Source organism: Heptranchias perlo, unplaced genomic scaffold (assembly GCF_035084215.1).
Source record: "Heptranchias perlo isolate sHepPer1 unplaced genomic scaffold, sHepPer1.hap1 HAP1_SCAFFOLD_1045, whole genome shotgun sequence".
In the NCBI taxonomy this organism is placed as follows: domain Eukaryota; kingdom Metazoa; phylum Chordata; class Chondrichthyes; order Hexanchiformes; family Hexanchidae; genus Heptranchias; species Heptranchias perlo.
In genome coordinates, this window is record NW_027138265.1 from 13,583 (window position 1) to 36,966 (window position 23,384).

The following is a 23,384-nucleotide window of genomic DNA, read 5'->3' on the forward strand; positions in this document are numbered from 1 at the left end:
TCTCTCTGTCCCTCTCTCTCTCCCCCTCTCTCTGTTTTTCTATCTCATTTAAACAGAGAGAGTCTGACCGAACCGATCATTTTCTCTCTCTGTCTCTCACTCTATTCACCTTTCTGCAGCATTTTTATTTATTAAAATGTTTTCTATATTAAAACTTCAATTAGAGGCTGGAAACCTGTCAGTTAAACCTCGTTTCTCAACCTTTGGATGATTTGAGTGTTTGAAATGGTGCTGTGCCCTGAGCTCGGAACCTGTTTGCCATCCAGACCCGGGGAGGTGAGAATGAGATGGAGTCCCTGCTCCCTCCACAGCTCTTTACAGTAAACACACAGAGAGAATGAAATGGTCAAACACTGTCTGAGAAACAGCAGCCATTCCAGCTCTGCAGCCCTTGTGTATTCGGAGCAGATTCTGCCCAACTTTAGTTCTTTAAATGTGGACGCCGGGCAGGGTGGGATGTGACGGAGGTCCCTGGGGTGTTTGGGTCACAAGGGGAGAGGGGGGAGACAGGCTGAGGGTGGAGGGGGGACTCGGTTTGGGGTGAGGGAGAGACAGGCTGTGAGGGTTTCAAATCAGTAAAATAGGTCCTTGAAATGTGGCTCATTCCAACAGACAGGTCTCCTGGTCAAACCAGTCCTGTCCTGGGCTGTCCCTGGATTAACATGAGAATGGACAAGTCCCTGAGGGAGACCCATTGAGATTCAGTCTAATATCTCAAAGGCTGAAGCAGGGAGCTCCCCGGGGGTAGGGGATGGCTGTGTGTCTCGTCCCAAACCCTCCCCAGGGGCGGGGACAATCTCTCAGTCTGCCGGGGTCCTTCAGCCTGTCCTGAGTGTATTTCTCCCTCTCTGTCTCTCTCCCAACTTTTCTCTCTTTTTAGATTCTCTGGTTTGTAATCGGGATTTGTGTCTCAGTATTGGTGCTGAGGGATTGTTGGTGTAACTGGGAGTGGGAATGGGTGTGGGGGAGTTCTGGGCTCTTGCTGTGCCTTTTTAATCCCTTGCTTTTGTATTTTAATCAATTCCCTCTCTCTCTCTCCCTCCCCTCAGGAAACTTTTCGATGAAATGCTGCAAGGAGATGATCCAGAAAGAGACATTTTGTGAGAAGGAGGAGGAGGAGGAAGAATCCTGGGCCAAGAATCGTTCTCTCGGCTGGGGACTGACTGACTGAGACCTTCACCGCAGCCTGGACCCGATGGGGGCCACGTGAGTAATGTTTAGGTTACTCTGGGGATCACTGGGACATTCTGGGGACACTGGGGATCACTGGGACATTCTGGGGACACTGGGGGATCACTGGGACATTCTGGAGACACTGGAGGATCACTGGGACATTGTACAGGAGCTGACACTGAGACACACACTGACCGTCTGACAGTGCAGCGGTCCCTCAGTCCCGACCGTCCAACAGAATATCACCATCTGTTCGAGCCCAAATTCCTCCCTTCGTTCATTGCAAGTGCAACTTTTCAGAAATAACACAAAGTGGATCAAACTATTATTCAGAGGCTGACAATGTGACATATTTGGGGTCTTAATTGAAATTAAAAGCTCTTTCAGGAAGCGTCCTGCAGCACGCAGAGGGCCCAAATGTGAAAACAGCCTCCAAATGTTTTCTTAGTTTGAAGTTTAATTTTTGAAAAGGTCACTGACAACTCAGAAAAAAATAGTGTTAATTCCGAAGCCATTTTGGGCCCCCATGTGAAATTGTATTGTAATGGAACCACACAGACACATGGGGAAGCTCGGGAGCAAACTGATTGGAATTTGAGATTTTAATCCCATATTCATTTGTGGCACAGCTCAGCTCAATTCAAACCCAATGTCTGTGCAAAGGACACGTGTCTCCTGACTGTACAGTCTGTGTGTGTGTGTGTGTGTGTGTGTGTGTGTGTGTGTGTCTCAGTCTCACTGGTCCCATAACATAACTTTAAAGCAGTAAAATTAACCAGAACCTGCTCCAAAGACAAAACCGATCCAGATCTCGAAGGTGTGATGATTTCCTCCTTCTCTCTGCTCTGTTGGTGGGAGGCTCATTTCCAGTCCCAGGTATTTGTCTATTCCCCATGTCTGATGGGTTGGTTCCTGTGAACAGTTTGTCAGAGAGTGTTTCACTGCCTCAGGGTGTTTACAGAGAGAGAGAAGCAGCTCCCATCTTGGTCTGAAAGACCCAGTCAATGAGAGATTTATAAAACAATCCAGCCCAGTGGAGTTAAACCGAGTCCCCCATTAATCCAAACACACCATATTGTGAGCAAAATTCAACATTTCACAGGGCCAGTGAGTCCCAGACACGGATTGTACCCACCTCCCTAAACTAAACTCAACTCCTTACTGCAAAAAGTGTCTGTCAAAACACAGCCCGTTTAGGGACTGAACCCCTCAAATAACCGTTACACTCAACATTGCAATCTCTCAGTGAATCGTTCCCTTTTACCCACTGTGTGCTGCACATGAACAGGAGCTCACACTGAGGCACACACGGGCCGTACAGTACCAGACAGGAGTGAATCCTTCCCTTTTACCCACTGTGTGCTGTACATGTACAGGAGCTGACACTGAGACACACACGGGCCGTACAGTACCAGACAGGAGTGAATCGTTCCCTTTTACCCACTCTGTGCTGTACATGTACAGGAGCTGACACTGAGACACACACGGGCCGTACAGTACCAGACAGGAGTGAATCGTTCCCTTTTACCCACTCTGTGCTGTACACGTACAGTACAGTTGTGGTGGTGGTTGTTGTGGTGGCCCAAACGCAAAGGCCGCCACTCTGGCATCGCTCTGGGATCCCCGGCTGCACCCTGGCCTCACTCTGGGCTGACTGGGTGCACTCTGGGACCCCGGCATCACTCTGGGGTCACTGGGACATTCTGGGGTCACTGCGGGATCACTGGCGACACTCTGTCGGCCTCTTGCCGCCATGTGACAAGATGGCGGCGGCTGCCATTTTTTCCAAGATTGTGGCCGCGCTTGCCGCCATTTTGCCCAAGATGGCGGCCGCGCCTGCCGCCATGTTTTCCAAGATGGCGGCCGTGCTTGCTGCCATTTTTTCCAAGATGGTGGCCATGCCGGCCGCCATTTTGTCCAAGACGGACTCCGAGCTTGCCTCCATTTTGTCCAAGCTGGCTTCATTTATTGTATGAATAATTGAAAAGTTTAAAATGTAATATAAATAACTCAATAGTTTCATTCATTAAATAAAGAATGAATTGCTTATTTTATTATATCAATAATTAAATTGTTTTCAAGTGTTTAATTTATTATATGAATACTTCAAATGTTTCATTTATTATAAAGAGAATTCAATAGTTTAAATTATTCGATTGATTAATTTATTATATAAATAACCAAGAGTTTAATTTATTGTATAAAAAATTCAATAGCTAAATTTATTATATAAATCATTCAATTGTTTAATATATTATAAATAATTCAAGTGTTTAATTTTTTATGTAAATTATTGAATTGTTTAATTTATTATATGAATAATTAAATTGATTAATATATTTGATAAATAATTCAGTAGTTTAATTATATAATAATTCAAGTGTATAATTTAATATATAAATAGCTCCGTTGTTTAATTTATTGTATAAATAATTCAATTTGTGAATTTATTATACAAATAAACAAGTGTTTAATTTATTAATGAAGCATTCAAGTGTATAATTTATTACATAAATAGTTCATTTGTTTAATTTATTATTTAAATAATTCAACTGTTTCATTTATTATCTAAATAATTCAATAGTTCAATTTATTATATAAATAATTAAAAGGTTTTATTTATTAAATAAATAATTCAATAGTTTAATTCATTATATAAATAATCAATTGTTTAATTTCTTACATAACGACTTCAGTTGTTAAAATAAACCATTGAATTATTTTCATAAGAAATTAAGCATCTAAATAATTCAATTGATGAAATTATTATACAAATAAACAAGTGTTTAATTTATTATATAATAATGCATGTCTAATTTATTATATAAAAAACAATTGTTTAATTTATTATATAAATGATTGAACTGATTATTTGATTCTCTAAATAATTCAATTGTTTAATTTATTATATAAATAATTCATGTTTAATTCATTATATAAATAATTCAAGTGTTTCATTTATTATATAAATAACCAATTGTTTAATTTATTATATAAATAACCAATTGTTTAGTTTATTATATAAATAACCAATTGTTTCATTTATTATATAAATAACCAATTGTTTCATTTATTATATAAATAACCAATTGTTTAGTTTATTATATAAATAATCCAAGTGTTAAAATTATTATATAAAGAGGTCAAGTGTTTAAATTATATAATTAATTCAAAGGTGCAACTTATCATAGAAAGATTCAAGTGTTTATTTAATCATATTAATAATCCATTATTTAATTTATTGCATGAAGAATTTCAAAATGTTATTTATTATATAAATAATCAATTGTTTAATTCATTATATTCATAATGAATTAAACAATTTCATAATGAATTGTTTAATTGATTATATAAATAATTCAAAGGTTTAATTCATTACACATAATAAATTGTTTACTTTATTATATAATGAAGTCTCGTGTTTAATTTATTAGACAAATCATTCAAGTGTTTAATTTATGATATAAATAATTCAACTAAATATTGAATTCTTTATATAATAAATTAAACGAAGGAAAATTTATATAATGAATTAAACTATTGAATTATTTCTACAATAAATTAAACACTTGAATCCTTTATATAATAAATAAACACTAATTGTTTATGTAATAAATTAAACAATTGATTATTTAATGAATTGAACTATTCAATTATTTATGAAATGAATTGAACGATTGAATTATTTATATTATAAATTAAACACTTGAATTATATGCTTCCAATGTCTTTGTTTTTCGGCCTGGTATTAAGATCATCAATGGCGGCTGCATCACCCAGCATGCATCGCGGTGCAGATTGTGCCCTATCTGAATCAGTGGAGCCCAGTGCGCAGGCGCAGTAGTGACTCATTTTCGGGCAGTGTGTCCTGAGCATGCGCGGCCAGTCGAGGCTGTGGGAGGAGCCCGTTCGGTGCAGGTCAGAGGGGCCCGGGTCCGGGCTCAGGCCCAGGCTCAGGCTTTACAAACCCCGAGTGCGGCCCCAGACCCGAATATAAAACAGTGAACATTATCCCCCCCTCACTACCCGCCGGGAAATGAAGGGGAAATGGGGATCGGTCAGGGAGCGTCTGTAAATGAAGGAGAAATGGTGATCGGTCAGGGAGTGTCTGTAAATGAAGGAGAAATGGTGATCGGTCAGGGAGTGTCTGTAAATGAAGGAGAAATGGTGATCGGTCAGGGAGCGTCTGTAAATGAAGGAGAAATGGTGATCGGTCAGGGAGCGTCTGCAAATGAAGGAGAAATGGTGATCGGTCAGGGAGCGTCTATAAATGAAGGAGAAATGGTGATCGGTCAGGGGACGTCTGTAAATGAAGGAGAAATGGTGATCTCTATACCTTTAGTCATCCAGGGAGCTCTCGCTTTGGATGCTGTTCCTTTCCACCTCGTGGGAATCTGTCTACTCTGTACCCAAACCCACTCCTCCTTGAAGGCCTCCCACTGTTCAATTACTGTTCTGCCTGCCAATTTTTGATACCAATCCACCTGGACAAGATCCCTTTTTAACTCACTGGAATTAGCCCTCCTCCAGTTAAGAATTTTCACATTTGACTGTCCCCTGTCCTTTTCCATAACTGTTCTAAACCAAATGAGATTATGATCACTGCTGCCCCACTGAAACATGCTCCACCTGCCCCACTTCATTCTCCACACCCAGCCCACTACTGTACTCACACTCTCTCACACCCTCTCACACTCACTCTCTCTCTCACACCCTTTCACTTATGGTTTAGGGCCACTGAAAGATGATGCGATGGGTTTGGATTTCAGCACAGGGAGGAGGGAGAGTGTGTGGGACGGGGATTTACAGCTTTGAGGAATGAGAGAGGAAATAATGTTCCATAGAAAGTAAAGTTATCTGATCTGAATTTCTATCCTGTAGTTACAGTGATAACTTTTATAAACTACTTTTACAGGGGAGGATTTGCAGAGGGAAACTCAAACCAAAGATCACGTCAAGATCTGACAGAGTCACTCGATTCATCAGGACCTGAATATCATCGACCTTTGAATGTGGAAGGAGAAATGTTTGTCTGTTCTGTCTGTGGGAGATGATTTTAGACATCAGTGTGAGTGGAAAAGCACCGAGACACACACCGAGTGAGAGTGTTCTAGTGCACTGACTGTGGAAAGAGCTTTAACCAGTTACACAGCCAGAAAAAACACCGCACCGTCCACAGCGGGGAGAAACCGTACACGTGTTCTGTGTGTGGACGAGGCTTCAACTGATCGTCCAACCTGGAGAGACACAAGGACACCCGGACCATGGAGAAACCGTGGAAATGTGGGGACTGTGGGAAGGGATTCAATTACCCGTCCAGGCTGGAAATTCATCAACACAGTCACACTGGGGAGAGGCCGTTCACCTGCTCCGTGTGTGGGAAGGGATTCGCTCATTCATCCACCCTGCTGACACACCAGCGAGTTCACACTGATGAGAGACCTTTTAAATGTTCTGACTGTGAGATGAGGTTTAAAAGCAAAATTAATCTGCTGATACACCAACGTACCCACACTGGGGAGAGGCCGTTCACCTGCTCCGTGTGTGGGAAGGGATTCACTATTTCATCCAGCCTCCAGACACACCAGCGAGTTCACACTGGGGAGAGACCTTTTAAATGTTCTGACTGTGAGAAGAGGTTTAAATGCAAAAGGAACCTGCTGACACACCAATGTACTCACACTGGGGAGAGGCCGTTCACCTGCTCCGTGTGTGGGAAGGGATTCACTCAGTCATCCCTCCTCCTGACACACCAGCGAGTTCACACTGGGGAGAGGCCGTTCACCTGCTCTGTGTGTGGGAAGGGATTCACTCAGTCATCCCTCCTCCTGACACACCAGCGAGTTCACACTGGGGAGAGGCCGTTCACCTGCTCTGTGTGCGGGAAGGGATACACTCGGTCATCCACCCTGCTGACACACCAGCGACTTCACTCTGATGAGAGACCTTTTAAATGTTCTGACTGTGAGAAGAGGTTTCAAAGCAAAAGTAATCTGCTGTCACACCAACGCACTCACACTGGGGAGAGACAGTTCATCTGCTCTGTGTGTGGGAAGGGATTCACTTGGTCATCTGAGCTTCTGACACACCAGCGAGTTCACGCTGGGGAGAGGCCTTTTAAATGTTCTGACTGTGAGAAGAGGTTTAAAAGCAAAATTGAACTGCTGAGACACCAACGCACTCACACTGGGGAGAGACCGTTCATCTGCACCGTGTGTGGGAAGAGATTCACTCAGTCGTCCATCCTGCTGACACACCAGCGAGTTCACACTGGGGAGAGGCCATTCACCTGCTCCTTGTGTGGGAAGAGATTCACTCGGTCATCCATCCTGCTGACACACCAGCGAGTTCACTCTGATGAGAGACCTTTTAAATGTTCTGACTGTGAGAAGAGGTTTAAAAGCAAAATTAATCTGCTGATACACCAACGTACCCACACTGGGGAGAGGCCGTTCACCTGCTCCTTGTGTGGGAAGAGATTCACTCAGTCTTTCATCCTGCTGAGACACCAGCGAGTTCACTCTGATGAGAGATCTTTTAAGTGTTCTGACTGTGAGAAGAGGTTTAAAAGCAAAATTGAACTGCTGAGACACCAACGCACTCACACTGGGGAGAGACCGTTCATCTGCACCGTGTGTGGGAAGAGATTCACTCAGTCATCCAACCTGCTGAAACACCAGCGAGTTCACACTGGGGAGAGGCCGTTCACCTGCTCCTTGTGTGGGATGAGATTCACTCGGTCATTCATCCTGCTGAGACACCAGCGAGTTCACTCCGATGAGAGACCTTTTAAATGTTCTGACTGTGAGAAGAGGTTTAAAAGCAAATTTAATCTGCTGACACACCAACGCACCCACACTGGGGAGAGGCCGTTCTCCTGCTCTGTGTATGGGAAGGGATTCGCTGGGTCATCAACCCTGCTGAAACACCAGCGAGTTCACACTGGGGAGAGGCCGTTCACCTGCACCTTGTGTGGGATGAGATTCACTCGGCCATCCAACCTGCTGAGACACCAGCGAGTTCACTCCGATGAGAGACCTTTTAAATGTTCTGACTGTGAGAAGAGGTATAAAAGCAAATTTAATCTGCTGACACACCAACGCACTCACACTGGGGAGAGGCCGTTCACCTGCTCAGTGTGTGGGAAGGGATTCGCTTGGTCATCCTCCCTGCTGAAACACCAGCGAGTTCACACTGAGAGACCTTTAAATGTTCTGACTGTGGGAAGAGATTTAAAATCAGAAACGAACTGCTGAGACATCGACGCACTCACACTGGGGAGAGACTGTTCACCTGCTCCGTGTGTGGGAAGAGATTCACTCGATCATCCCACCTTCTGAAACATTAACTTGTTGACACTATTGAGTGACCTTTTAATGCAGTGACTGTGAGAAGAGCTTTAAAAGCAGAAATGAACTGCTGACACATCAACGCATGCCCATTGGTTGAGAGACTGTTCACCTGCTCCGTGTGTGGGAAGGGATTCACTCAGTCATCACACGTGCTGAGACACCAGCGAGTTCACGAAATGAGCAGGTCCAACGAGCCGGTCTGTAACACAGGCCATTGACTCAGTGCAGCTCGTGACCCAGTCACTGGGCTCCGTTATAGCCTCTCCTTTGAGTAACACACAAAGAGAAATTGTAAATCTGAAACAGAAAGAGATAATGTATAACACTTCATATCAACCACCAGTTTTTCCCTCTTTCCGGCTTTTAAAACAATCTGTTCCACAGTTTGTCAAACCCGAAACAGCCTCTGGGATTTGCTGATTGAGAATTTCAGTGGAAATTGGGACCGTCATTAAGTATCGGAACAAATATCCCCGCTGAGGTTTCGGGATTGTTACTGGTTTATTTATATCAGTGAGTGACCGATTTTAAACCAGGTGAGGGTCTAAACTTAAGGTAAGAGCCTGGGATAGACAAGAGACTCTTCAATGTATCAAGTTAAATTACACTGACTCCACCAACACTGGACATCACATCCCTCAAACATTGTTACCTGTTACTGTATAAAACTGGTGAGGGTGGAAATGGGAAATAACTGAAAAAAACTTCATTGTATCAAAGTTAATTCTGATCATTATTATTACACAAACATTCTACAGCCTATCCCTTAAAAAGGACCCAATATCAAACCAGTCCCCAGTCCTTGGGCCTGTGCCTATGTTGTGATTTGCACCCGCTTCTGACTGACTTGGTATCAGACGCACTCCCGTCAACAGTAAACGGATGGAGCCGGATCCATAAGAGAAAAATGAGGACCGACCTCCGCGGTTCTCCCAGAGTGCGGGAGGCGGAGTAACAGCAGCAGACAGAGAGATCTCTCTAAACCAGCCGCTGCCGCCGGAGAGAAGCGAGTCCCGTTCCGAGCCGTGTCTGTCAGGCGCCCGCTGACCCTCTCTTCACTGAAGGGGACCGATTCAGCACCAACTCACACACCCACCATTGGATCATTGAATCACCTTCAACACCTGAATTACATCACCACTTAATCCTCTATACACGAGGAAATACAAACCTTGTCCACGCAACCTGTCCTCATAATGTAACCATTTTAGCCCCGGTATCATTCTGGTCTTTCTGCGCTGCACCTCCTGCAAGGCCAATATATCCTTCCTGAGGTCTGGTGCCCAGGACTGAATGCCGTACTCTAAATGTGGCCTTAGCAGAGTTTATAGAATTCTAACATAACTTCCACCCTTTTGAATTCCAGTTCCCTTGAGATAAAGGCCGACATTCCATTAGCCATTTTAATTATTTTTTGCACCTGTCTGCCAACTCTTCCTGATTTCCCGAAGTATCTCTGCTCACCCACAGTTCCTGGCTTCTCACCATTTCGAAAATACTCTGATTTATCTTGCTTCGGGCCAAAGTGGATGGCCTCACACTTCCCCAGATTGAAACTTTGAACAGTCTGGGGCTCTTTTGTATAGAAAAGAGAAGGCTGAGGGTGACCTGATACAGGACTTTAAGATTATGCAAGGGTTTGATCGGTCAGATGTAGATAAGGTGTTTGTACTTTTGGGAGTGGGGACGTCAGAACTTAGGGCCATGAATATAATAGTCATCAATAAATCCAATCTGGCATTCAAGAGAAACATATTTATCCAGAGAGGCGTTAGAATGTGCAGCTCTCTCCCACACGGAGTAGTTAAGGCGAATATCATGGATGCATTTACGGTGAAGTGAGATAAACACATGGAGGAGAAAGGAATATTCGGGTTTGCTCATCGGGTTAGATGAAGAGGGGTTGGAGGAGGCTCGTCTGCAGCATAAACACCGGTATAGTCTAGTTGGGCCGAATTGCCTGTTTCTGTGATGTACATTCGATGTAATTCTATGTAAGCTCCATCTGACACAGTTTTACCAACTCACTGAATCTATCAATTTCCTTTTCCAACTTTATGCTCCCATCCACACTACTCACTGTGCCTCCTAACTTGGTGTCGTCAACAAACCTGGATATACCGCTCTCTATTCCTTTATCTGCCTCATTTATACAGATCCCTGGGGGACACCACTAATCAAATCCTGTCAATTTGAGTACATACCCATTAACCCTACTCTCTGTCTCCTACCTCCAAACCAACTCCCTCCCAATGTCAATGGGTTGCTTTGAATTCCACATGTCAACAGAAATGAGAATAGTCTCTGATGTTAAACCTTAACGAATGCCTCTGGAAGTCAATATACACATAACCCCCATAGACACTCCATTATTTACCACGTTAGTTACATCTTCAAAAAGTTCATCTATTTTCGTTGGACTTGACTTACACTTTACAAATCCATGCTGACTCTCTCTGATCAATTCATGTTTATCCAAGTGCTCAGTCATTCTTTCCCCAATAACAGATTCTGGTAACTTCCCCACAACAGACGTCAGACTAATAGGTCTATAATTTCCTGTTTTATCTCTCCTACCCTTCCTAATTAATGGAATGATATTTGAATTTTTTCAATCCATGGAACAATTCCTGAATCAAGAGAGTTTTGAACGATCATGACTAAAGCATGTACAATTTCCTCACCTATTCCCCTTAGTCCCCTGGGATGGTAAACATCAGGCCCTGGAGATTTGTCTATCTTTAGTCTAATTGTTTTCTCCAATACCATTATTTGACTTACACTGAATCCCCTTGATTTATTTTCAGTTTTCCTCGTGTCTCTGGTTTATTATCCTCATGCTTTTCTGTGAGGATTTAGCAAGTCTGCCATTTCCTGATTTTCAATTACAATATCACCTCCATCTGTCTTTAAGGGGCCCACATTACTCTTCGTCACCCTTCTTTCTCTTAATATACGTGTAAAAACCTTGAAAGTTGTCCTTAATTTCATTCACAAGTTTTTCTCGTTTTCCCTCTTTGCACCTTTTACGATTCTTTTTAGTTTCAGCACCACAATAAACAACACTTCACTGTGAAATTTGCTCAATTAGTTCTTCAGTGTCAGAGCGAGAATTGTCCATCCCTAATTTATTTAAAGTAACAAACAAACACAAGCACAAATATTCATCCGTGTATCAAAGCACTGATGGACACAGAAAGATAAACACAGCTTGAAACGCAGTCAGTATCGGGATTCACAGGGAAACTGGCAAGTGAAATAGACAAAGATCAAACAGTCTGAACCCCCAACAGAATGTGACGTGTAGCTGATAGATATTAATGAGAGGAGGTGGGAAACAGTACCATGAATTGGTACCGTGGCTTAGTTGGTTAAAGCACCTGTCTAGTAAACAGGAGATCCTGTGTTCAACTCCCAGCGGTGCCTTTGTGTAATTCGTGGTGTTTAGTGAATTTGAGAAGCACACAGTGCTGTGTTTTGTTCAGGATCCAACACGGAACTGATCAGGAGGTCTTTTCAAAAATGCCTTTTCATCATACAGACAGCCCTCTCATAGAATGTGTCCGTGACACGTTCTTGTTTCTGGGCTCGTTGAGGTCGGGGTATAATTCTTGATTCGATGTTTCATACCCTGGAGAAACCCTAATTTAGCCCTGGACTTTGGATCTTGATCTGCGGTTCAAAGTTTTGCGAAGAGGGAAAAGGAGTCCCCAAATCACTCCACCTGAATCTCAAGCGCTTTTGAAAGAAATTCAGTTCAAACAATCAGGACTTTAAAGGCACCTCAATGACCTGCACTTTCATTGAACGAGCTTTGCTTCCAATTACATTCAACCTTGAAACCGCTCTGGGTTTTCCCCTCACTGAAGCAGAGTGTGGCCGCTCTGTATCTGTGATCATGTCGGTGACGAGGTTCGCTCTGATATTGGTCGCTTTCAATTTTTAAGATCTCGCCAAGCTCAGGGAAAAGAAACCGGGTATCGAATTGTCCCTGTAAGTGATGAATTGAAGGGATTGGTGCTCCAAGCAGATCTGGAAAATTCACAGTGCGGTCACTCAGGAATTCCAAATCCACCCTCTCGCCACTCCCCCCGTCTCAGTCTTTCCATCTTTACCCTTCACTGCCGGTGTTCCAGGTTCGATCATCCGTGGCCGTTCAACGAAGCCTGAGAAGTCCATGAGGGAAAAACACAGCGAGTCAAGAGACAGAGACAAGGTGGGATCAAAGTATAGGAAGAAATAGGATCAATGTCAAGTTCTGCGAACGGGCAGAATTTAAGATGGAGCTTGGGAGAGATTCCTTCACGTGTCTTGCAATTTTGCAAGAGACCATTGGGCTCCGAATTAAAAGCATGAGCCGCGCTGGAGAGTCTCTGAGAGAGGGAATGCGGTTCGTCAACTCCAGTTCATCGTTATTTGAGCAGTAAACATAACTTTAAGAAGTCGCGCTGCGAGGAGGATTCGAACGTACGCAGGAAATCCCCAGGGGATTTCGAGTCCAACGCCTTAACCACTCGGCCATCGCAGCTACAAACATCTGTTATGCACGGCTGTAAATCAGAATGTGATCTGTGATACAATGTTCTCTCTGACAGGTGAAAGGCACTGATCCCTGGTCTGTGCTGATTCTCTGATAGTTCACTGGGTAAAGGCCCTGATCCCTGGTCTGTGCTGATTCCCTGATAGTTTACTGGGTAAAGGCCCTGATCCCTGGTCTGTGCTGACTCTCTGATGGTTTACTGGGTAAAGGCCCTGATCCCTGGTCTGTGCTTATTCCCTGATAGTTTAGTGGGATTCATTTTGTGTCTGTCAGTCTCTGGTACTGTGTGTTAGTGTGGGATTCATTCTGTATCTGTCACTCACTGATACTGTGTGTGAGTTTGGGATTCATTCTCTGTCTTGTCAGCAGTGTGTGTGAGAGTTTGTGATTCATTCTTTATAGGCAGTCTCTCATACTGTGTGTTAGTGTGGGATTCTTTCGGTATCTGTCAGTCTCTGTTTCTCCATGTGAGTGTGGGACTCATTCTTTATATACAGTCCCCAGTACTGTATGTGGGAGTTGAATTCATCCTAAATATGCAGTTACTCATACTGCATGTTAGTGTGGGATTCATACTGTACCTATCAGTCCCTGGTACTTGATGAGAGTGTGGGATTAACTCTGTGTCTGTCAGTCTCTAGTACTGTATGTGAGTTTGGGATTCCTTCTGCATCTGTGAGTGTTGGATTCATTCTGTGTCTGTGTGTCTCTGGTACTGTATCTGAATGTGAGTTTCATTCTGTATCTGTACATAATTATTCTCTCAGATTACATTATTGCGTTCAATACTCAGCTTTAATATCTTAATGTTTGAAGAGTTTTACTCCTTATTTAATTTGTAAATATGGACGAACTTTAGGATTTAATGTTGGAGGTTTTAATCAGATAATTTGTGTGCTTTTTGGACCACTATTAAATCTGTATCTCTGTGAGTACGATTGTGGATGATAATGAATCTTTCAAACTGATAAGGTGACATTTTTGAATTGGTTTGTAATGTGTAGATCAGTCTGTAGAAATGGAATTGATACTGTATCTTTCAGTCCAATATTGTATGAGATTTTTGGACTGGTATATAATGTGTATCTCAGTCTGCACTAATAGAATTGATACTCTATCTTTAAATTTCATTCTACGAGTGCATTCTGAACAGGTATCTAATTTGTTTCTCAGGTTTACTATCTTTCAGTATTTCTCAATCGATACTGTACGTGAGGTTTGGATTTGTTTGCAATTTGTAGCAAATGGTTCACTTTTCGAATGGATATTTCATGTATTAAAGTCATGTGTGAGAGAGTTCTGGGATAGTATTCAATTGGAATCTCAGGTACATTATTGGGATTCATTCTGTCCCTTTCAATCGGATACCATGTGTGATTTCTCTCTGGTATTTAATTCGTAGCTATGTTGCCCGATTGTGAGATTGACACAGTGCCTTTCAATCTGAGAGTGTGATTTTGGACTGGGATTTTTGTATCTGCCTGTCAGCGGGACAGAGTTCGGGGCAAATGGAACAGTGTCTGCCTCACCCACTCTGTTTGAATGTTGGATTGAAAGTGTGTCTCTGGAACTTGGGATCAGTGTGGGACTGACGACTTCTACTGTCTGAGACTGTGGAACTGATGACCTGTCTGTGTCTCTGTGCTCTGTGGGTGATAATGTACCTCCTGTGTGTGAGGAGCTGGCTGCACTCCTCCTTGTGCCTCGGGTGGAGGAAACATCACATTCATTCTGGATCATTCATGGATTCGCCTGCAGGAAGAAAAATGATCTGTTGTAACTCAAGAAACAGCGAGGTTGAAAATAGAATAGAGATCAGTTTAATATCTCTGCTAATGATCATTTTGAATATCCACAAATGAAAACCAGTGATACAAACAGTGTCAGTGTCTGACTCCACTGCAGCACTCAGCTTCTGCACACCAGGTGTGTTGGGCTATTTTACAACAATTTAGTGACATCCAGACACAACCCAACCCCTGCACTGATTCATGAATGGGACTACCCGATGGGGCAGGGACCTTTGTACAGGTCAGGTTTCTCATCCCCTCTCCCATGGGACTAACCGTTCAACCGAAACGAAACAGCCGCTGTTTAAATTGTGTCCTTCACACTTCTCACCTGGTGCCTGCAATGGATGCTCTTTGTATAACTCCCCACTTCCTTACTGTCCGGCTCTGTTTCCACTCTTCACTGTCCAAGAACAATATACAGGGTGAGACTGGAACTAAACCAGGACCATTCACTCCTGGTTTGGGGAGTGAAAGCAGCAATGGTTTTAATAGCAGGTTCTTCCCATTCTCTCTCCCTTCCCCTGGACACACCCTGTCCACACACAGCCCGAGAATGACCTCTCCCTTCCCCCCTCTCACTCCATGTTCCGGGACCAGTTCCTGATCCACTCCGCCTCTTACAAACAGCCCCCGGACTCCCCCTGCCCTTCCCCCGGACTCAATGCCGATCTCTGAGCCCATCTGCGGACACGGTCCCGGAGCGATGAGCTGCTGTAACGAGGCTGCTCTTTGCTCCCTTCCCCCGGGGGCCGTGATCTCTCCATTCCCGCCTGTCTGAGCAAAGGAAGTGGGTCTGGGGGAAAGGTCAGAGGGAATGGGCTCCACAGGCAGTGCAGGAACAGGCACCAGAATGGGAAACAGATGGGATTCCACCAGTGCCCAACGCTGGAATCCAGACTGACTTTACAATCTCCAACTATTAAACTCGAGGTTTCCATCCCTGCTGTTTCTCTCGGGCTCTTTTGATGGGAAAGAGTCTTTCAGAGATAAAGTGAGCGGCTGTGGAATGAGCCAATGGGTTCTGTTCATTCTTGGCTCCCTTACTGATAAAGTAACGTTTGACTCCGAAACTGGAGGGAGGATTCCTCAAACCAATCCTGGAGAAACGGGGGAGGAAAGTGGGAGTCGGTGTATTTGCTGGGACCGTGTAGGATTAATATCAGGCAGCAACAGTCCCAGTTTATTTCAATCGGAGTGAAACACTCGGTCACTGAGAGTAATACAGAACGGCCCTGAGCTGCAAGATTGCAGAGGGGACAACATGCAAGAGAGGGTTAAATGTGTGACACTGTCCCTGAGAGTGGGATTAATAATGTGTCTGTCTCTGAAATAATATCAGTGAGAGATGAGACTGCATCTTCTGTCACTCCACCTTGGAATAGCAATTGGAATGGAATATTTTCCAATTTGTTACTGGGTGAAAACGGGACATTACAGGTCAGTTTCTCTCTCTTTTGTACAGATTATGAAGGTGGGATACTGTTCCTGAGAGTGATACAGAGACACTGATAGGAAGTGTAATTCTGATACTGTGCCTGTCTGTTTTTATCTCTCTCTAGCGCTGTACATGAAGGTGGAATATTGTTACTGAGTGTGAAACGGACATACTGATGGGAAGTGTAATTCTGATACTGTGTTTGTTTGTCTGTGTCTCTCTCTGTCTGTCTTTCTCTCTCCCTAGTGCTGTACAAGGAGGCGGGATACTGTTACTGAGCATAATATAGACACACTGATAGAAAGGGAAAGACTGATTCTGTGTCTGTGAACAAACCTCCGGTGCTATTGGTGAGACGGTCACTGTCCCTTTTACTGTATATCAGCCGGTCTGACGGGGCATTCATCATTCGCCAGTCCTGTAAGGAAAGGTGGAGAGAAACCGTCTGTAACTGTCTGACACTGGACTGTCTGTGAGTGTTGAATTTATTCAGTAACTAGTCGTGTCTGGGTGTTGAGAACGGGATGGAGAGGACACCAGTTACGATTATCTGACAGTCAGTCAGTTTAGCAGGAGAGAGAAACACAGAGAGACTGGAGGAGCCCAGAGCGGATAATTTTTATTTTCATCTTAACCAAACGGACAATACAATAATGTAAAAGGAGGAGGACAAGGTGAGGCACAGACAGCATTGAGTCTCATTTCACTATAGACGGACACAGGACTTGTCCCAGGTGAGGGTTTTGTGTTTAAAGATCACTTCACGAAAAACACCTTGACGATCTGGGGTTACAGACGGACATGACGGGCAGGAAAAGACCAGCTCGTTCATCAATCCTGCCCCACATGCCTGGAGCATCGTGACTGGACACTTCCTACACACACCACCAGCCCCACCCACCGGGAACATGGAATCTCCTGGGAGCGGTTACAAACCAGAAAAAAATCCAGGGCCAATCAGGAGGGGAAATTCTGGGAAATTCCTCCCCGACTCCCTCAGGCTATCGAATCGAGTCCAGTGGATCACACTGACCATGCGTAAGTTAACTGTAAAACCACTCACCTTCCATATGATGCGATCTCTGCTCCAGTCAAGAACCGGTCCAGATCCCTCGAGAAGGCAGGGAGAGAGTCAGCACTTACCGCACCAAAGAGAGTCAGAGTCAGCGCCCACCGCACCAGAGAGAGTCAGAGTCAGCGCCCACCGCACCAGAGAGAGTCAGAGTCAGCGCCCACCGCACCAGAGAGAGTCAGAGTCAGCACCCACCGCACCAGAGAGAGTCAGAGTCAGCACCCACCGCACCAGAGAGAGTCAGCACCCCCCGCACCAGAGAGAGTCAGAGTCAGCACTCACCGCACCAGAGAGAGTCAGCACCCCCCGCACCAGAGAGGGTCAGCACCCACCGCACCAGAGAGGGTCAGCACCCACCGCACCAGACAGAGTCAGCACCCACCGCACCAGCCGGGAATACATTCCAGATGCTCACTCCTCTCTGGGAAAAGAAGAAGCTCCCAACATCCAGACTATTCTTCCCTCTTTGTGGTCGGAACGCCGGTCCGCTGCTTCCCCCAATCTGTGAAACTGGAAATAATCTATCACTGGGCAAGCTGTTCAACCATGAGATGGGAGCCATTGAAACACCGTGGGCGCTCTCGCATTGAATTATATTCTGTGCGGAGCGTTCGGTTTTTCGCGAGGTGAAGAAACTCTTGTCTCTCCTTGTGTGTAAATGTGAGGCGAATCTCAGATGATATTCTCACAGTTGAATCTAAAATTTGAAATGTAACTTGTTTGGAGACACCGGGGATTGAACCCGGGACCTCATACATGCAAAGCATGCGCTCTTCCACTGAGCGACATCCCCACGGGTCAAAAGGTAACTGAGAAATAAACAAGCAGACACTTTAGAAGTAAAGCCGTGAGCTTTCTGCTCCGTCTCTCCAGGACATCGAGATGCCCAGCGGTCCCGCGTGTTCACAATGTTCAACCTCTGCTTCAGTTCACGGGGTTTCTGCTCCTCTTTACTTTGAACTTTCCAAAAAAAATCTGCGGAAATAAAAAACCCAATCGCTAATGGTCAGTGACAAGGCTGAAATCCAACCTCTGAATCATAAAGTGAGATGGAAGAATGACAGAGCGTCAAACAGGAACAAGAGCTGGGACTGCTCGCTCGATATTGCACCGTCACACATTCCCCTCAGTCGGCGGCTGCTTTGAGTTGAGCTGTTGAGGGGACCGTGAGATGAAGTCCCGCTCCGGGACAATTTAATGCTTGTGGAGCCTCAGAAGTTGGAACTCGCTGAGCTCAAAAAGCGTCATTCAACTTTCCGTGGGTAATTCTGGTGAAAAATTATTTAGGAAGATGCTAAGAGTTGAACCCAGGACCTCAACACATGCAAAACATGCGCTCTATCACTGAACTAAATCCCCAGATCACAAAACCCTCTCACCAAGGAAAGAAGAACTGATTGTCCTCATTTTATGAGGCCACCCGTGGTGGGTGTGCACTCCACTCTGCATTTTACTGGAGAAATAATCAATTTATATTATGTAACTATCCTCCACTCTGCATTTTACTGGAGAAATAATCAATTTATATTATGTAACTATGCCCCACTCACTGCATTTTACTGGAGAAATAATCAATTTATATTATGTAACTATGCCCCACTCACTGCATTTTACTGGAGAAATAATCAATTTATATTATGTAACTATCCCCCACTCACTGCATTTTATGCCTGAGAGACACCTTGATTTAATGAACCTTCAGTCCCTTTATCTACATGTCTTTTAGACATTATGCTATCACAGCACATTCCTCCCTTAGGTCTGTTCATTCCCACTTTACTGTTGTCAGCATCCTTTTAGTTTTAACTGCAAACTTGACTATAATAACCATCATGCATCCTTCTCGGCCCACCAGCACTTTCTTATTGAACACACGTTACATGGTTCATTCTATATTAATACACAGTACAGTTTACATTTATAGATACATAGATTCACAGTACATTTTGTTCTACTTCTACTATTGATTATAATTATACTAAATTCTATCTGTTAATGGGTTAATCCTTACACGTTGTTCTTCCTGACTCGAAACACCGTAGTTCAATCCTGGATGTGATTAACTGCAGAATCCAACCCCTGCAGTCACTTGTGAACTCGCTGGTGTCTCAGCACATGTGATGACTGAGTGAATCCCTTCCCACACACTGAGCAGGTGAACAGTCTCTCCACAATGTGCGTGAGTTGATGTGTCAGCAGTTCATTTCTGCTTTTAAAGCTCTTCTCAAAGTTACTGCATTAAAAGATCACTCAATAGTGTGAACAAGTTGATGTCTCAGAAGGTCAGATGAATTTGTGAATCCCTTCCCACACATGGAGCAGGTGAACAGTCTCTCCCCAGTGTCAGTGTGTTGGTGTTTCAGATCATTTGTTTTAAAGCCCTTCTCACAGTCAGAACATTTCAGAGGTCTCTTATCAGAGTGAACTCGCTGGTGTCTCAGCAGGTGTGATGACCGAGTAAATCTCTTCTTACACAGGGAGCAGGTGAACGGCCTCTCCCTAACGTGAGTGTGTCGATGTCTTCACAATTTGTATCTGCATTTAGAGCTCTTCGTGCAGTCAGAACATTCAAAAGGTCTCTCCCCAGTCTGAACAAGTTGATGTTTCAGCAGGGAGGATGAATGAGTGAATCTCTTCTTACACACGGAGCAGGTGAACGGCCTCTCCCCAGTGTGAACTCGCTGGTGTGACAAAAGTTGTGATGACAGTGTGAATCTCTTCCCGCACACGGAGCAGGTGAACGGCCTCTCCCCGGTGTCACTGCGTTGATATCTCAGCAGTTCGTTTCTGCTTTTAAAGTTCTTCCCACAGTCAGAGCATTTAAAAGGTCTCTCATCAGAGTGAACTCGCTGGTGTGTCAGCAGGGTGGATGACTGAGTGAATCTCTTCCCACACACGTAGCAGGAGAACGGCCTCTCCCCAGTGTGAACTCGTTGGTGTTTCAGCAGGTCGGATGATCGAGTGAATCCCTTCCCACACACGGAGCAGGTGAACGGCCTCTCCCCAGTGTGATTGCGTCGATGAGTTTCCAGCTCTGAAGGGTAATTGAATCCCTTCCCACAGTCCCAACATTTCCACGGTTTCTCCATGGTCCGGGTGTCCTTGTGTCTCTCCAGGTTGGACGATCAGTTGAAGCCTCGTCCACACACAGAACACGTGGACGGTTTCTCCCCGCTGTGAACGGTGTGATGTTTTTTCAGGCTGTGTAACTGGTTAAAGCTCTTTCCACAGTCAGTGCACTGGAACACTCTCACTTGAGTGTGTGTGTCTCGGTGCTTTTCCACTCACACTGATGTTTGAAATCTTCTCCCACAGATAGAACAGACAAACATTTCTCCTTCCACATTCAAAGGCCGATGATATTCAGGTTCTGATGAATCGAGTGACTCTGTCAGATCTTGGCGTGCTGTTTGGTTTGAGTTTCCCTCTGCAAATCCTCCCCTTCTAATACCCTGCAAAAGGAGTTTATAAAAGTCATCACTGTAAGTACAGGATAGAAATTCAGAACAGACACTTCTAGTGTCTACAAAACATTCTTTCCTCTATTGTGCCTCAAAGCTGTAAATCCCCGTCCCACACACTCTCCCTCCTCCCTCTGCTGCAATCCAAACCCATCGCATCATCTTTCAGTGGCCCTCAACCATGAGTGAAAGGTTGAGAGAGTGAATGTGAGAGGGTGAGAGAGTGAAAGGGTGAGAGAGTGAATGTGAGAGAGTGAATGTGAGAGAGTGAGTGTGAGAGTGTGTGAGAGAGTGAGTGTGAGAGAGAGTGAGTGTGAGAGTGAATGTGAGTGAGTGTGAGAGAGAGTGAGTGAGAGAGAGTGTGAGAGAGTGAATGTGAGTGAGTGTGAGAGAGTGAATGTGAGTGAGTGAGTGTGAGAGAGTGAATGTGAGTGAGTGTGAGAGAGTGAATGCGAGACATTGAATGTGAGAGAGTGAATGTGAGTGTGAGAGGGTGAGTGTGAGAGAGTGAATGTGAGTGAGCGTGAGAGTGAATGTGAGTGTGAATGTGAGAGAGAGTGAGTGTGAGAGTGAGTGTGAGAGAGTGAGCGTGAGAGTGTATGTGAGAAAGTGAATGTGAGAGTGAGTGTGAGGGAGTGAGTGTGAGAGAGTGAGCGTGAGAGTGTATGTGAGAAAGTGAATGTGAGAGTGAGTGTGAGAGAGTGAGTGTGAAAGAGTGAATGTGAGAGAGTGAGTGTGAGCACAGCAGTGGGCTCGGTGTGGAGAATGAAGTGGGGCAGGTGGAGCATGTTTCAGTGGGGCAGCAGTGATCATAATCTCATTCGGTTTGGAACAGTTATGGAAAAGGACAGGGGACAGTCAAATGTGAAAATTCTTAACTGGAGGAGGGCAAATTCCAGTGAGTTAAAAAGGGATCTTGTCCGTGTGGATTGGAATCAAAAATTGGCAGGCAGAACAGTAATTGAACAATGGGAGGCCTTCAAGGAGGAGTTGGTTTGGGTACAGAGTAGACAGATTCCCAAGAGGAGGAAAGGAACAGCATCCAAAGCTCGAGCTCGGATGAATAAAGATATAGAGATCACCATTGCTCCTTCATTTACAGACGATCACTGACCGATCACCATTTCTGCTTCATTTGTAGACGCTCCCTGACAAATCACATATCTCCTTCATTTACAGATGCTCCCTGACCAATCACATATCTCCTTCATTTACAGACGCTCCCTGACTGATCACCAGTTCTTCAATTACAGACGCTCCCTGACCGATCACCAGTTCTTCAATTACAGATGCTCCCTGACCAATCACCACTTCTCCTTCATTGGCAGAAGCTCCCTGACCGATCACCATTTCTTCTTCAATTGCAGACGCTCCCTGATCGATCACCATTTTCCTTCATTTACAGACGCTCCCTGACCGATCGCCATTTCTCCTTCATTTACAGACACTCCCTGACCGATCTCAATTTCTCCTTCAATTACAGACGCTCCCTGACCGATCACCATTTCTCCTTCATTTACAGACGCTCCCTGACCGATCCCCATTTCTCCTTCATTTACAGACGCTCCCTGACCGATCCCCATTTCCCCTTCATTTCCCGGCGGGTAGTGAGGGGGGGATAATGTTCACTGTTTTATATTCGGGTCTGGGGCCGCACTCGGGGTTTGTAAAGCCTGAGCCTGGGCCTGAGCCCGGACCCGGGCCCCGGGGTTTATTGAGCCTCTTGCTCCGATCCTCTGACCTGCACCGAACGCGCTCATCCCGCAGCCTCGACTGGCCGCGCATGCTCAGGACACACTGCCCGATAATGAGTCACTACAGCGCCTGCGCGCTGGGCTCCACTGATTCAGATAGGGCACAATCTGAACCGCGCTGCATGCTGGGTGGTACAGCCGCCATTGATGATCTTTATATCAGGCCGAAAAACAAAGACATTGGAAGCAGGGAGAGCGCGTTTGGACCAAGGATAATAAAATAAACTGAAACCCCAGCGCTTCGAGCCATTTAAACCGGCACAAACACACAGCATAGAAGCCCTCCCCCCTCCACCCCGAATTTGGTGAACTCCAGAAAAAAACATTTCAGTGACTTTTATTAATTTCGTTTTATTAACTGAAGGGTTCAATTTATGTTTATTTTCCAAATGCACCTCGGGACCGCCAGTCTCACCATTCATCCCGCCTGGCGATTAAGGAGAGATCCGGACCAATAGGAGGAGCGGAAATTTATAGGCATTTCATATAACTCGTAGGGTGTTGCAGGGATCAGTACTGTGGCTCAATTATTTACAATGTATATCAATGACTTGGATGGAGGAACAGAGTGTCTTGTGGCCAGATTTGCTGATGATGCAAAGATAGGTGGAAAAGCAAGTTGCAATGAGGACACAACGTGTCTGCGAAGGGATGTTGCCTGGTTAAGCGAATGGGCAAAAATTGGCAGATGGAATATAATGTGGGAAAATGTGAAGTCATCCACTTTGGGAGGAAAAAAATATTTTGCTTTTTTATTTGAATGGAGAAATACTACAAAATGCTGCAGTACAGAGGGATCTGGGT

The 23,384-nt window shown here is 44.6% G+C and overlaps 1 protein-coding gene and 3 non-coding genes across 4 annotated transcripts; 2 read left to right on the top strand and 2 right to left on the bottom strand.

The window, feature by feature from the left end:
* The first annotated feature begins 203 nt into the window (after positions 1-203).
* On the top strand, positions 204-14,361 carry LOC137307561 (zinc finger protein 268-like). The gene is made up of 3 exons (XM_067976869.1): positions 204-276; positions 1,050-1,206; positions 6,089-14,361. Exon 3 carries the CDS (start codon positions 6,438-6,440, stop codon positions 8,427-8,429), a length of 1,992 nt encoding a protein of 663 aa, XP_067832970.1. The 5' UTR covers positions 204-276; positions 1,050-1,206; positions 6,089-6,437; the 3' UTR covers positions 8,430-14,361.
* Positions 11,878-11,951, top strand: trnat-agu (transfer RNA threonine (anticodon AGU)). Its single transcript has one exon. It is a non-coding gene; the product is annotated as a tRNA-Thr (tRNA).
* trnas-cga (transfer RNA serine (anticodon CGA)) lies at positions 12,972-13,053 on the bottom strand. The gene has a single exon. It is a non-coding gene; the product is annotated as a tRNA-Ser (tRNA).
* A 3,725-nt stretch (positions 14,362-18,086) lies between the features above and the next one.
* trnaa-ugc (transfer RNA alanine (anticodon UGC)) lies at positions 18,087-18,158 on the bottom strand. Its single transcript has one exon. It is a non-coding gene; the product is annotated as a tRNA-Ala (tRNA).
* Between the last annotated feature and the right edge of the window lie 5,226 nt (positions 18,159-23,384).